Raw genomic sequence first — 13,598 nt, forward strand, 5'->3', positions numbered from 1 at the left:
GCACTTTGACACCACTTTAACTGCCATGGTTCCATCGTAAACGAATCATGGGATTTGTAGTTTGGCGGCTCACCAGCACTCTTCAGAAGGCGAAAGACTGTTGCAAAACTACAAATCCCTAAAGACGGTTGCAAAACTGCTGCATTATTTTTACAGTGTAGATGCAAACCCAGAATAAATGCTGTCTGGCATGGAAATAAAGCAGTGAGGAATGGTTTAGCTAGCAGGTCCATTTGTTTGCCATTGAGGGCATAGGAGCAACACCAGTTAAAAAAAGGTGGTAACTGTAGTACAAATCTGTGGATGTTTGTTGGGCAATTAGGTCCTTCCAGGGAAGAGGATGACCAGGCAAGTAGGCCTGGCATGGTTGCCTTGGCATGTGCCACCTGCAGAGGTCAGATTTGGAGACTACAGTCTTGGCATGTGGTCCTGCTGGCTGGGGGATTCTGGGAGCTGTAGTCCTCCCAATTGCCTGCCCTCCCAAAATCTCAGCCCGTGTGAAAATGTGAGCGTGGTCATAAGCAAGCAGGGGCAGTTCCTGCCATGGTTTCCACCCCTCCGGCTCAAAGGCGAGATTCCCAGAAGTCAGAGGCCTGGAAAGTCCCGTTCCATCATGGTACGCCTTCTGCCAGGAAGGGATTGGCAGAAGAGATCCTGCCCAGCTCTCACCTTGAAAGAAGAGAATCCGTAAGGATTCATTCCAAGCTAGAATTAAGGACAGGGCTGCCATCTGACCAGCAAAAACCAAGCTGGGCTGCTCCTGTGCCTTTAAGATGCTCAGGACAAAGCATTTCCCTTTCTGAGTCTAGAAGGGAAGTTATATTGGCTGCATTTGAGTGTTGGACTCTGGAGACCAGCTCAGCCATGGAAACCCACTGGGTGACCTTCAGCAAGTCCCACTCTCTGAGTCTCAGGGGAAGGCAGTGGCAAACCACCTCTGGACAAATCTGGCCCAGAAAACCCTTTGCCTTAGGGTCTCCATAAGCTAGGAATGACTTGAAGGCACGCAACGACAACGACAACAAGGTTGCGCTCACACTGCAGAAATGGTGCAGGTGACACCTAGCGGTTGGTCTGAGCAATGGTTGGGGGATCTGGCTGTTTTAGGGTTTTGACTCATCTGGCCCCAAGATGTTGTCAGGTTGCAATTCCCAGCACAGCGGTGGTGAAGGATGCTGGGAGATCCAGCCCAGAAGCAACGTCAGAAGGGGACATGCTTCCTATCCCTGCTTTAAATATGTTGCCGCATGTGTGGGTTTAGAAAACATGGCCACACATATCAAGGACACCAGGCGGTCCAAGTATTCAGTCCAGGGATGCAATGATTCATGAATCCCCCTGGAACTCTCCAAAGTCCTGAAACCTCTCCTGCTCACCAAAGACAGTGGTCCTTCCACAGAGGACCTCCATGAATGTGGGAAAAGTGCAAATAATAATAACAACAACAACAATAATAATATTACTCTTTATACCTGAAAGAATGCCTCTCTATGAATCTCCAGGTCCTCCAGCACAACTTTATGGTCAACATCTTCCAGAAGCAGTAGAATTCAAAGATATAGCCATATTAGTCTGTGGGCTACCTTTGTACCAAGTCTGGAAACTCCAGCCGGTTCAGAATACGGCAGCTAGATTGATGACTGAGGCATCCAGGAGTGGTCATATTAAAGCCATCTTAAAACCACTCCACTGGATGCCAGTTGGTTTCTGGGCAAGGTACAAGGTGTTGGTTATGACCTTTAAAGCTCTACATGGTTTGGGTCCATTGGGTTACATATGGGATTGCCTTCTCCCATACAATCCACTCTGTGTACTCAGGTCTTCTGGGGGACATTGACTTCAACCAGCCAGGACTTTTTGTCAGCCGCCCCAAAACCGTGGCATGACCTGCCAGAGGAGATGCAACAGCTGAAAATGTTGGCTGGTTTTAAAACAGTGTTAAAGACATATCTTTCCTGGTTGGCCTTTGTTGTTCTGTGCCTCCAAATCATTTTTTAATTTATGCCACCATAAATTGGATTTGATTGTTGGATTAGGACTCCAGAAGACCAGAGTTCGAATCCCCACTCAGCCCTGGAAACCCACTGGGTGACTTTGGACAAGTCCCACTCTCTCAGCCTCAGAGGAAGGCAAGGGCAAACCTCCTCTGGACACATCCTGCCAAGAAAACCCCATGACAGGATCGCCATAAGTCGGAAATGACTTAGAGGCACATAACGACAATAATAATTTGCATGACGGTGGACGCTCTTTTTCTTCTGTTGGGAAATCATTTCTGTCCTAAGAACAGACCATTCTTTTCTTCCCCTTCTCTCTCTTGCCCAATGCTTCATTCCTTTCCTTTGCTGCCCCTCTTTCCTTGTTGGGCAATGCCCCCCATGTCTGTGGAAATCTCTCCTCTGCACCATATATAAGGCCCCTGCAAAGAGAGCTTTAGCACTGAGGACAAAGCAGCTTGCAATGGCCTGGAAAGGACTTGTCATCGTGGCAGGTGAGGAGGCAGGTGGCTGAGGGTAGAAGCTGGCAAAGGGTGGAAGCTGTGCCATGCCAGCCCTCTGTGGCATTGGAGGACCCTGTTTCCTTGTCAGGATCTAAGCACCAGCAACTTTGAGGAGAAGAGGTGCCACTGTTTCCTTGGCCTCGGGCGGCACAGTGTCTTGGGTCATCCCCCGGGTTTAGCACATGCAGTGTTTTGTAGAACAACAATGCCTCCTCAACTGCAACAGATTCTCCTCCACTCACCATGTTCATTACAAACATTAAAGCAATGTCAAAATTGCATTAATTCTGTAGTGCAGATATAGCCAAGGGAAAAGTAAGCCATATGCAAGCCCTTGTTAAGCAAATGCCAAGATTGTGAAGTCGAAGGCTTTCATGGCCAACATCCATAGCTTTTTGTGGGGTTTTTTTTTTTTTTTTGGGGGGGGGGGGCTATGTGGCCATGTTCTAGAAGAGTTTGTCCCTAATTTTTCGCCTGCATCTGTGGCTGGCATCTTCAGAGGATGCTGGCATGGAAGCGAGTTAGGTGTGTGTGTGTATCTGTTTTTGTTGAAGGCAAAGGGAGGTAGGGAGGATTGTGTAGTTATTATTATTATCATTATTATTCTTTTAGTTTACACCAATGCAACTACACAGGAATTTGGGTAGTCCTCATCCTTGATGCCTGATCATTTTGCGGGTCGGTGGGTGTCTCAACCGGCCAGTCTGGCCTTTCAGGGGGCTCAAGTTCCCCCTGTTCCTTCTCTGAGAGAGAAGATCAAATGTATCCCAAAAGGACAATTCCCAAACTCCATAGCCAGGAGCCATTGCAGTTACAGCAGTGCCAAGCTGCATTATTTCTGCAGTGCAGATGTGCAGACTTGAGAATGTGCCCCGAGTCCTTTCCTCTTGTCTGAAATTGGAGAACTTGCATCCTTGTTTCCTGCCTGGAGATGCCCCAAGAAAACCAGAGCCCTGAAATCTGGCAACCCTGATTGAAAGAGGTCTTCATTTGTTCTTAATGTCTTCACTGGACATCTCTTCTCTTGCAGCCTTGGCTGTGGCCTCCTGGCCCCAGGTAGCCAAAGCCATCCGCCTGGTCCCTGAGCCCGCCAACCCCCGTCTCGGCCAGTCGGTCACCATTTCGGTGAGGGATACCCGGTACCCTTACATCTGCTTTTGGTTCCGGGGCAACGCCTTCGACAAAAACAGAATGATCTTCCAGGTTGAGCTTGGAAGAGTGGTGGCCAAGCGGGGAGGCTTCACTGGCCGGGAAAGTTTGGGAAAAGACTGCTCCCTGGTCATCCAGAACTTGCAGCCCTCGGACAATGGAGAGTTCTACCTCATTGTGCAAGAAGGACGTCTGGGTCAGACTCAACGCTGGTCAGATGCCTTGGTCCGCCTGCAAGTTTCCCGTAAGTATCCAAGATGGAGGAAAGAGCGTGACTCAGAAGTCAAGGGGCAGCTGGTAGTTTCCATGTTGGCGGGGCAGTAAATCCACTCCAGAGTTTACTTTGGACTTTTAAGAAGCTAACCTTGGTTCTTCTGGTCCTATTGCACACCCCAAAAGAAGTCCAGCCTTTTGTAGGGTCCCCTTAAACTTCAGACCAAACCTCCAAATGCATTCACCTCTGGTGTTGAAAGGTCCAGAATTCTCTAATCCACCTCTTGCGGCAGCAGTGAATCTGCTCTGGGTTTTATGGTGCTATCCAAGGCACTGGACCTCATTTTTGGATAGGTTTCAGCATGTTAGATAATCCAATTAAAATTGAGGCTGAGCCCCAGAATGGATTCACTTTACTACTGATAGGAAGCCTCCAGCTGGTTAAAATAAAAGACGTTTTTATTGCAAGCAAAAAGGCTCATTTCTGCATATTAAGCTGCTGTGCAAGAGCAGAAAAGGGGAGGGCAGCTCATGGCTGGCAAAAGGTTGGTTGCCACATGACCGGATAAAAAGATCCTGGCCTGCTCCTGTGCCTTTAGCAACATCCTAACTTGCAACACACAACATGCACAAGGCCGAAAAATTGCATTGTTCATTGCATGGAAGTTTATTAGCAACCAATATGGCTGTTTAAGGCACAGCAACATGTCTCTGTCAAGGCTAGTTATGTGTTAGAAGATCTGTAAGAGGCCATTTCCTGCACAATCCTAAACTAGGAGCAGGAGTCCTGGGACATCCCATTCCCAGATGTTGCTGGACTGCAGCTCCCTCCCAGCATCGAGATGAGCTGGATGCTGGGAGCTGCAGTCTAAAAATACTCCCCTCCTGGCATGAACTATCGATCTCTTTGCAGAGTGAAGAGGCTCGCTTGGAGTGCTCCAGGATCCATTTCAGAGAAGATCACAACTTGGAAACCAACATGCCAAAGATGAAGCGCCTCTGCATTCTCACATGTGCCCTTTCTTCTCTTTGTTTTCTTCTTCCTTGTCCCAAAAAGAGTGAAAAAAGAAAATGGACCTCCAATTAAAATGTGCATCCTGAAAGTGCGTGTGTGTGTCTATGTGCATACATGTGCATGCTTTATTGTTTTTTTGGAAAAATCATGGCAGGAACATCTCTTCTGTTGGAAGCCTTCATGGGACACTCAATAGGTTCAGTCCTTATTGGGATGTTTTTGGGGGTTACTCTTCTCCAGCCAATGTTCTGCGCTTTTGCATTTTGGGGTACTTAAGGGTTCCTCCATTTGCACCAATCTGTAGGGAGAGCCAAGCATCCTGACATCGGCAGACACACAAAAGTTGTAGACAAAGACCACTCTTGGGTTTTGCAATTCTATCTGTGGATTTTGCACATCAAATTTCAAGTCTCCCCTTTGAGCGAAAGTCTGGCCTCAATGGATATTCCAGGATCAGCCGCTAGGAGGCAGGAGACAACCTCAATTCTGTGGGATGTTGTTGTTGTTGTTGTTGTTGTTGTTGTTATTATTATTATTATTATTTCCACTTTCCTCCCAAAATTGGGACTCGGAGTGGCTCACAATTTAAAAGAATACAGCTGAAACATACAAAAAGAGAGGATTAAGCTAGAACCAAACTATTTGCAGTATTTAAAAACCAACCACACTTGAAGAATGCAACTCAAAAGACAAAAAGATATTTACCCTTCCTTCAGCTTTGCCCCTTGATACACCTATATTATTATTATTATTATTATTATTATTATTATTATCCTGCTTTCTTCCTAAAACTGAGCAATAGCTGGGTCACTCCAATGCTAAGAATTGCCACCACTCCTGCAAGAAAAGCTCCTGTGCATTTAACAGCCCTCCGACAGGCAGGAACTCAACAGATGTACTTTTTCTTGGCATATTTCAGTTTCTGTGGCTGTTATTACATTCATTGATTGACCCAGGAAAAGAAGAAGTGACAAAAGCATGAGTACATTAAAATCATGTGCTAGTGCGGTGTAGTGGTTTGAGCACTGGGCTATAGACCAGGGTTTGAATCAACGCTTGCCTATGGAAGCCCATTGGGTGACCCTTGGGCAAGTCACAATCTCTCAGCCTCAGAGGATGGCAATAGCAAACCTCCTTTGAAGAAACCTGCCAAGAAAACCCTTATAAATAATAAATAAATAAAATTTTTATTTATACCCCGCCCTTCCAAACGATCAGGGCGGCTCACAAGTGCACCAAAGTGCAAACATCAACAAAGTTAAAAACAGCCAAAAGCATAAACATAAAAACAATCCTTAAAAACAATAAAATAAAAAGCCCCCTGGCCCCACCTCACGGCCACGAGAGAGGTGGGAGGCCCATAGGATATTTTAGTCGGGGAATGCCTGATTAAATAGGAAGGTTTTGAGACCCTTCCTAAATTGGGCCAGGGTGGTAGATGAGCGGAGCTCCGTGGGCAGCGTATTCCAAAGGGCTGGGGCAGCTGTGGAAAAAGATCTTCTGGCAGTAACAGCCAACCTGGCCCCAGGCACCTTCAGGAGTTGCTGCCCAGATGTTCTGAGGGTGCGAGGCGGAATGTACGGGGAGAGGCGGTCTTTCAGGAAACCTGGGCCCAAGCCATTTAGGGCTTTATAGGTAATAACCAACGCCTTATATTGAGCTCGGAAGCGGATGGGCAGCCAATGGAGATCTTTAAGCACAGGTGTTATATGGCTGGTCCTGGGGACACCAGTGACCAGCCGCGCTGCCATATTCTGCACCATTTGCAGCTTCCGAGTTTGGTAAAAGGGTTGCCCCATGTAGAGTACATTACAGAAATCCAGTCTCGAAGTTACCAGAGCATGTACGATAGTTTCAAGGTCCCTCTGGGCCAGGTATGGGCGCAGCTGGCGAATCAGCCGAAGCTGATAACAGGTACTCCTGACCGTCGCATTCACCTGAGCAGTCAGGTGAAGGGACGAGTCAAGAAGCACCCCCAGACTGCGCGCGGAGTCCTTCACGGGGAGCGTGACCCCGTTCAGGACTGGTGGAACCACCGTCAATCCTGGACCAGGGGAACCTATCACCAGTACCTCCGTTTTCTCTGGATTAAGCTTGAGTCGGTTTTCCCTCATCCAGCCCATTACTGACTCTAGACAGGCCACGAGAGGAGAGACGCCATCCCCGGTCACTGCATCAGTCGGAGACATAGAGAAGATAATTTGGGTGTCATCAGCGTACTGATAACCCCGCGCCCCATGTCTCCGGATGATCTCTCCCAGCGGTTTCATGTAAATGTTAAATAGCATGGGAGACAGATAGATAAGTCACCATAAGTCGCTTTACGGTCACCATAATCCAGGAACAACTTCAAGGTACGCAACAACAACACTTGCCAGTTTGCCAGCCCCTGAGGCTTGGTTTTGGTGAGGAAAAGAGAGAGTGATGGAAAATGAAATGAAAGGGTAAACAAGTGGGTGAATGAATGAATGAAAAGCACACGCTCTGTGCCAGCGCTGGCCCTGACCGCTGGGCCTTTCTGGTCTGGTTTTGCAAGGCCTTTGCCACGCTGAGCAAAGACGGGAAAACAGAGGGAGGGCTTGCCAGGGCTAGTGCCAACTTCAGGCAAAGCAAACCAAGAATCCATTCAGGTAATTTTCATCCTCAACATGATTACCTTTTTTTCATTCCATCACACAGTTGGGAAATTGTTTGCTTTCTTTCTTCAGTCTGTCCTTCACTCCCCTTTTCTTTGGCCAAATCCTTCATTCTTGCAGTAACTTAATCCCTGGCCTAACGGGAATTGTTGTCTGGGGAAATCCCCCTCCTGCACCAAACTATGAAAGATCTGGAGGGTAGCATTTGCCCTGAAGACAACGCACGGCGTGGGCATCATGGCTTTCTCCTCGAACATCTTCTGTTGCCCTTGGCTCCGGATGAGGCTAGTCCTCATGGCAGGTGAGATGGAAAGGCGGACAGGTGTGACACTGGATGAACACTGGGTACCATGTTGGTCTCTCGCCAATCTTCCCAAATCTCACCAGCTGGAGATTTTAATGACCAGGGATTCAGATTCTGTCCAAGAATCTAAGAATTGGTGAGATACTGTTGAGTAATATGGCACAGTCCAAAGGGGTCCCTATTTCCAAGTGCGCTATTGCGAGCTTTTCTGTCGTAATATTATTTCTGTGTTCAGTCAACCTGTTTGAATCCTACATTCTGCTTTCTCTATTATAAGGAGTTTATTGCACGGGAGAAATCCTGTGCAAATATGGGACGTAAACGCTGGAGGAAAAAACCCAATGCAAAAGCGGGTTGATTTTCACATATGTTAAACCGGTGTTAACCCAAATGGAAATTGACAAAAGCCACTTCTTTTTACTTTCAGGGTTTTCAGAAAGTAAAAAGGAGCTGCTTTTGTCTACTTTCCGTTCAGGTTAATACCGCTTTGACAACGACATTGTGAAATTTAACCCACATTTGTGGGGTTTTTTTCTTATTTAACCGCCTGTTTCTGCATGGGAACTCATTAGTCTCTTTGAATTACGTATTGCTATTTTGCTTTCTCTATTAGCTCTCTTTATTACTTATTGCTATTTGTTGTCGTTGTCATTCCCATCAAAGTCTGCTTAAAGCTCATGCTACCAGCTTTTCTTTCTTTCGGTTAGTTTTAGCCTGTATTCACACTGCAGAAATGATCCAGTTTGACACCACCTTAACTGCCCTGGCTCAATGCTGTAGGATTCTGGGAATTGTAGTTTTGCGAAGTGTTTAGCCACCTTTGACAGAGACACAACAAACTACAGTTCCCAGATTTCCATAGCATCAAGCCATGGCAGTTCAAGTGGCGTCAGACATTATCATTTCTCCAGTGCGGATGCAGTCTCAAAGGTGCTAACCAGATCCCTTTGTATAATAATCATTATCACAGTCACTAATATTTGTACTTTTATTCCACCTTCCTTCAGTGTACTTAATGTACAATGTGCCACTTCCTGACTTTAGTCGCACTTTAGTTTCACAACAACCTTGCGGTGTCATCCATACAGAGAGAGAGAAAGAGAGCCAGTAGGGTCCAAATCAGGGACCACTCAGGGATGTACTGTATCCATATTCCAGAATTATCACACTTTGGTGTCAATGTCCATTGCCATCCTAAACAATCTTGGGGTTTGTGGTGTTTTTGAGACTCTTAGCCTTCTCCACTATAAAGAGCTCCTCATAGTCCTGTATCTCAGGGCAATGCACTTGAGACTTTGAAGTCCTTCTCCAAACTAGAAATCCCAAGGTTCTCTAGGACTGGAGCATGGCAATTAAAATGCTATCAACCTGCTTTAGTCGTGCTGTGTGGACACACATCTGGTCTCAGTCCAGCAGCCTGACCATGCAATAGCAGAATCTGAAGCAGGAATTTGAGCAGAGGCGGCTTTTCCCCAGACACATATCCCTATGGCGCTCACTTCCCTCTGGATCAGTGGATGTTTGCTTGAGGGTCGGTTGCTGTTTGCTATGAATGTTATTGTTGGCAAGGAATGCAGGAAGAGCATTGTGTTGTTTTGACTCCTCTTGTTATGTAAAGACAGCCAACACACAGTGCATCTTATATAACAATTGTCTCCTCTACATGGCCATCTCTTATGAGAGAAGTCCACAGCTAAGGCATGGCCATCCAAACTCTGTTCAAAGATCTCCAAGGAAGAAGAGTCTGCCACCTTCCCAGGCCCTGAGATGCTCAGCAGAGGCCCTTCTCTCAACACTTTCACAAACAAAGCTGACAGGGACATGGAACAGGGCCTTCTGGGTGGCTGCCCCACAGGTCTAGGACTCTTTCCCCCCATTACATGTGGAAGAATCTCCAGGAAGTAGGAGCTGTATGAACGGGGAATAGGTTGCCTTGGAGGGTGGTAAGTTCTTCTGTTTTGGAGGTCTTCCAATAGAAGCTGAATGGCCATGTGGATTTCTGTATGATAGGGTTGGTCCATCTGGCCCTTGGGGTCCCTTCCAGCTCTCTGATTCTATGAGATAACTCTTTTACGCTAGAACCATAGAGCTGGAAGAGACCTCTAGGGCCATCAGGTTCAGCCCCCAAATGCACCAAGGTGGAAGCACCCAGTTCAAGGATCATAGCATCATACGACTGGAAGAAAACCCCAAGCGCCACCCAGTCCAAGACCCTTCTTCTGCCATGCAGGAGGACACCATCAAACCCTCCCATCCAGCCTCTGTTTAAAAACCTCCAAAGAAGGAGACTCCACCATTCTTTGAGGCAGCGTCTTCCACCATCAAACAGCCTTTCTGTCAGAATGTTCCTCCTAATGTTGAAATGGAATCTCTTTTCTTGTAGTTTGCATCCTGTTCTCTGGAGCAGCAGAAAACAAGCTTGTTCCATCCACAAAGTGACACCCCTTCAAATATTTAAACAGGGCTATCATATCACCTCTTAACCATGCTAAATATACCCAGCTCCCCAAGTCTCTCCACATAAGACATGGTTTCCAGACCCTTCTCTGGACACATTCCAGCTTCTCAGTGTCCTTTTTGAATTGTGGAGCCCAGAACTGGACACAGGATTATTCCCAGGATTATTTTTTTTCCCAGAATGAAAAGGACTTGGCTGAGATTATTATCTCTGTTTCTGGCTGTCATCCAATTGGCATGGATGGAACCCATGAAGGAACCATCACTTCTCTTCCTCCTCTCTTCTGTGCTTCCTTCCTCCCCTTCCTTCCTTCCTTCTTTTTGCAATAAAGCCCCCCAAAAGTTCAATTATGAGTCTGGGCTACAATTTCTCAGGGAGGGTGTTACTGACATCTTTCAGGATAAAGATCACACAAAACCGCAACTGAGTTGGACATTCACAACCATTCATGGATGAGTTGGACGTTTGCACTCACCTCTCAGCTGGACATGAGCCCACCCAAACTGGGCACCTAAGGAAGGCCCCTTCTGGTGTCATAGGGCCATTATACATGTCTTATCCACGGATTCTTTATCCATGGATTCAACCATCTACGGATTGAAAATAATATATATATATATATATATATATATATATATATATGTGCAAACCTTGATTTTTGCCATTTTATAGAAGGGACACTATTTGACTCCACCATTGGACATAATGCAAGTTGAGCATCCATAGATTTTGTATCCATGGGGGGGGGGGGGGTCCTGGAACCAAACCCCAATGGACGCCAAGGGCCCACTGTAATAATAATAATACTCCATTGTATATAATGGGACTTGAGCATCCACAGATTTTGGTGTCTATGAGGGGTCCTGGAACCAACCCTCAGTGGGTTCCAAGGGCCCACTGTAGTAGCAGCAGTAGTAGTAGTAATACTCCATTGTATAGTAGACCCAGTGGGTCTGGCGTGGCTACTGGGCAAGTGAGAAAAAGTGTTACATCCCTTTGTCGCTTGCCCAGCAGCCATGACACATCATAAATGACCCTCTGGGTAGGCAGCACTGCCCCTCCAGCTGAGGGCATGGCTTCTTGGAGGAATTGAACCAGATCCCAAACAATCCTTCAGAAGCCACAGAACTGCCCCCAGCAGTGGTCATTGCTGGGGGGCAGTGCCTTTCATTTGGGGTCTGGCGCAGATGCTCCTCTGAGAAATCACACCGGACCCCAAGGTTGCAACACCCCCAGGGCAGCAGTCTTTCTGGGCAACTGAGAGTTGTCTGGGGGGCAGGCAAGCAAGGCACTGGGAAGGTGGAGGGCAGTGGGGTAGTCCCCTGCATTGGGTGGCACCAACCATGGCCACCTGGGGTACCAGCATGAGATACCCCATGATCTCAGATTTGGGCCCTAAGACATCTCAAGATCTGTGATGTTGTTGTTCTGACCACTCCTGGTGTCACTGGGACAATTTCTTCATGCATCACTAATGCAAAGTTGAGCAGAGCTATGGAATAGTCACATATATGCATGCATGCATGCATGCATACATGTGCCTGTCTCCTGAACCCTGTCCAGATCTGCACACTGTAGAACTCATAAACACTGCCTCTTTCACAAGCGCTTCTTCCTCCGCATGCCAAGAGCTGGTCAAACTGGTTTTGCCAGTCATTGGACTGGTTTCATCTCCCCCGCTTGGAGGCAGGTTGCCATACCTCCTTGCACATTCCTCATCTGTTCTGTGACAATTACTGCATTAATCTTATTTTAAAAACACCCAAAAGACACGAGGGTGGCACTGAGTACGGCAGTTGAAGACCCATCGCTTAGATTTAGGGATCTGGAGTTTGTCTCTATTCAATAGGCCTATGTAGTCTTACTGGAAATCTATGTTAAAGCTACACCAGTCCACCTTAAGAGTTGGATCAGAGAAAAGGCTGTGTCCACACTGCAGAAATAATCTAATTTGACACCGCTTTAACTGCCAGGGCTCCATGCCATGGAATTCTGGGATTTCAAGCTTTGTGAGACATTTCTGAGCCTCCTCCCTATCATGGGTTTTCTAACACATTTTGACCAGTTTTTTGATTTTCACTCTTTTTGGAATATTTCTGAATATCCTTTCCACTCCTACAATGGAGGAGCCTTCCTTAAACGCCAGTCGGAGGCGAGGATCCTTCCAGTAAGCCATTGATTTATTCTGCAAGAAAAGGGTTTCAGTTTACCAGTGATGAAAACGCCTCCCGCCTCCGCTGATTGTAACAGCCTCTTGGTAACTCATTCAGGCAGAGCTCAAGCGTAACAATGCCTCTCTCAGGACATTAGAAAATATGTATCACTGAGCATGATGCACCAGGACAGAAGGCATTGTTTGGATGCTGGTTGGTTCCAGGTCATGAGTGCGGGTCAACTACCCAGGGCCTTACACCGAGACTTTTTAAAGTGTAGGTTTCAGCATTTTGCATAATTCCTTTAAGATTTGGCATGAAAGCCAGGGCAGATCTAGTCCCCCAATTTCATGCAAACCAGAGGCCACAATGGCAAAGTTCCCAAGCGATATAAGATGAGACACTTCGATGACGGTTGCCAACTGATGGGAAAAAAAGAACAGCATGACTCGCACCTCTGTCTTTAACAGGATATGAAACTTTCCAAGGGAGGGATAGAGTTAAAGGTCCAAAACACACTGCAGAAATAACCCAGTTTGAGACTGCTTTGACTGTCTTAGCTCAGTGCTAGGGAATCCTGGGAACTGTAGTTTCATGAAACATTTAGCTTTCTCTGTAAGAGAGCTCTGGTGCCACAATGAACTACAGCTCCCAGGATCCCCTAACACCGAACCAGGGCAGTTAAAGCAGTCTCAAACTGGGTTATTTCTGCAGTGTGTTTTGGACCAAAGATGAACAATCGCTTAAAGACGGAATGGCCTAGTGGTTTGAGCTTTGGACACTGGGAGGGTTTGGTTTTTCCTATTCAGCCATGGAAATCCATTGGTGAGTCACATGCTCTCAGCCTCATTAAACCCCATGATAGGGTTGGTTTAGGAGGCACACAGCAGCAACAACAACACAATTATGTCTTTAAGATTTTTTTTTTTTATGTGCATCAAAATAGGCAGTGCTTACATTTACATTAAGCATAGAAAAGGTGCCTGAAAAATGCATAGAATGGGCAAGGCTCTGTCCTCTCCTCTCTCCATCTTGTGTTAACTGAGCGCAAATGACTTTTGCCCTTTGCATTCACATCAGAGTAATGGAAGTCAGAAAGAAGAGAAAGAAACAGGGCCGTTTGAAAAGCAGCCGAGAAAGTGGGATGGCGGAGGGTTAATCTGGATTGCC

The 13,598-nt window shown here is 46.7% G+C and overlaps 1 protein-coding gene across 1 annotated transcript; it reads left to right on the forward strand.

Annotated features, from left to right (window-relative positions):
- Nucleotides 1-2,411: 2,411 nt before the first annotated feature.
- Nucleotides 2,412-4,965, forward strand: LOC149304705 (cell adhesion molecule CEACAM16-like). The gene is made up of 3 exons (XM_089478780.1): nucleotides 2,412-2,491; nucleotides 3,531-3,893; nucleotides 4,776-4,965. The coding sequence occupies exons 1-3, from the start codon at nucleotides 2,461-2,463 to the stop codon at nucleotides 4,778-4,780; spliced, it is 399 nt and encodes a 132-aa protein (XP_089334906.1). The 5' UTR covers nucleotides 2,412-2,460; the 3' UTR covers nucleotides 4,781-4,965.
- The last annotated feature ends 8,633 nt before the right edge of the window (nucleotides 4,966-13,598 follow it).

Source organism: Sceloporus occidentalis, unplaced genomic scaffold (genome assembly GCF_023333645.1).
Source record: "Sceloporus occidentalis isolate IW3139 unplaced genomic scaffold, rSceOcc1.0.p SCAF_13, whole genome shotgun sequence".
Classification (NCBI taxonomy): domain Eukaryota; kingdom Metazoa; phylum Chordata; class Lepidosauria; order Squamata; family Phrynosomatidae; genus Sceloporus; species Sceloporus occidentalis.

Excerpts from the sequence above, each read along its gene's own strand:
- LOC149304705 (XM_089478780.1), top strand. The coding sequence starts at position 2,461 with ATGGCCTGGAAAGGACTTGTCATCGTGGCAG. Across the intron at positions 2,492-3,530 it reads AGGACTTGTCATCGTGGCAG|CCTTGGCTGTGGCCTCCTGG; the intron begins GTGAGGAGGCAG and ends CTTCTCTTGCAG.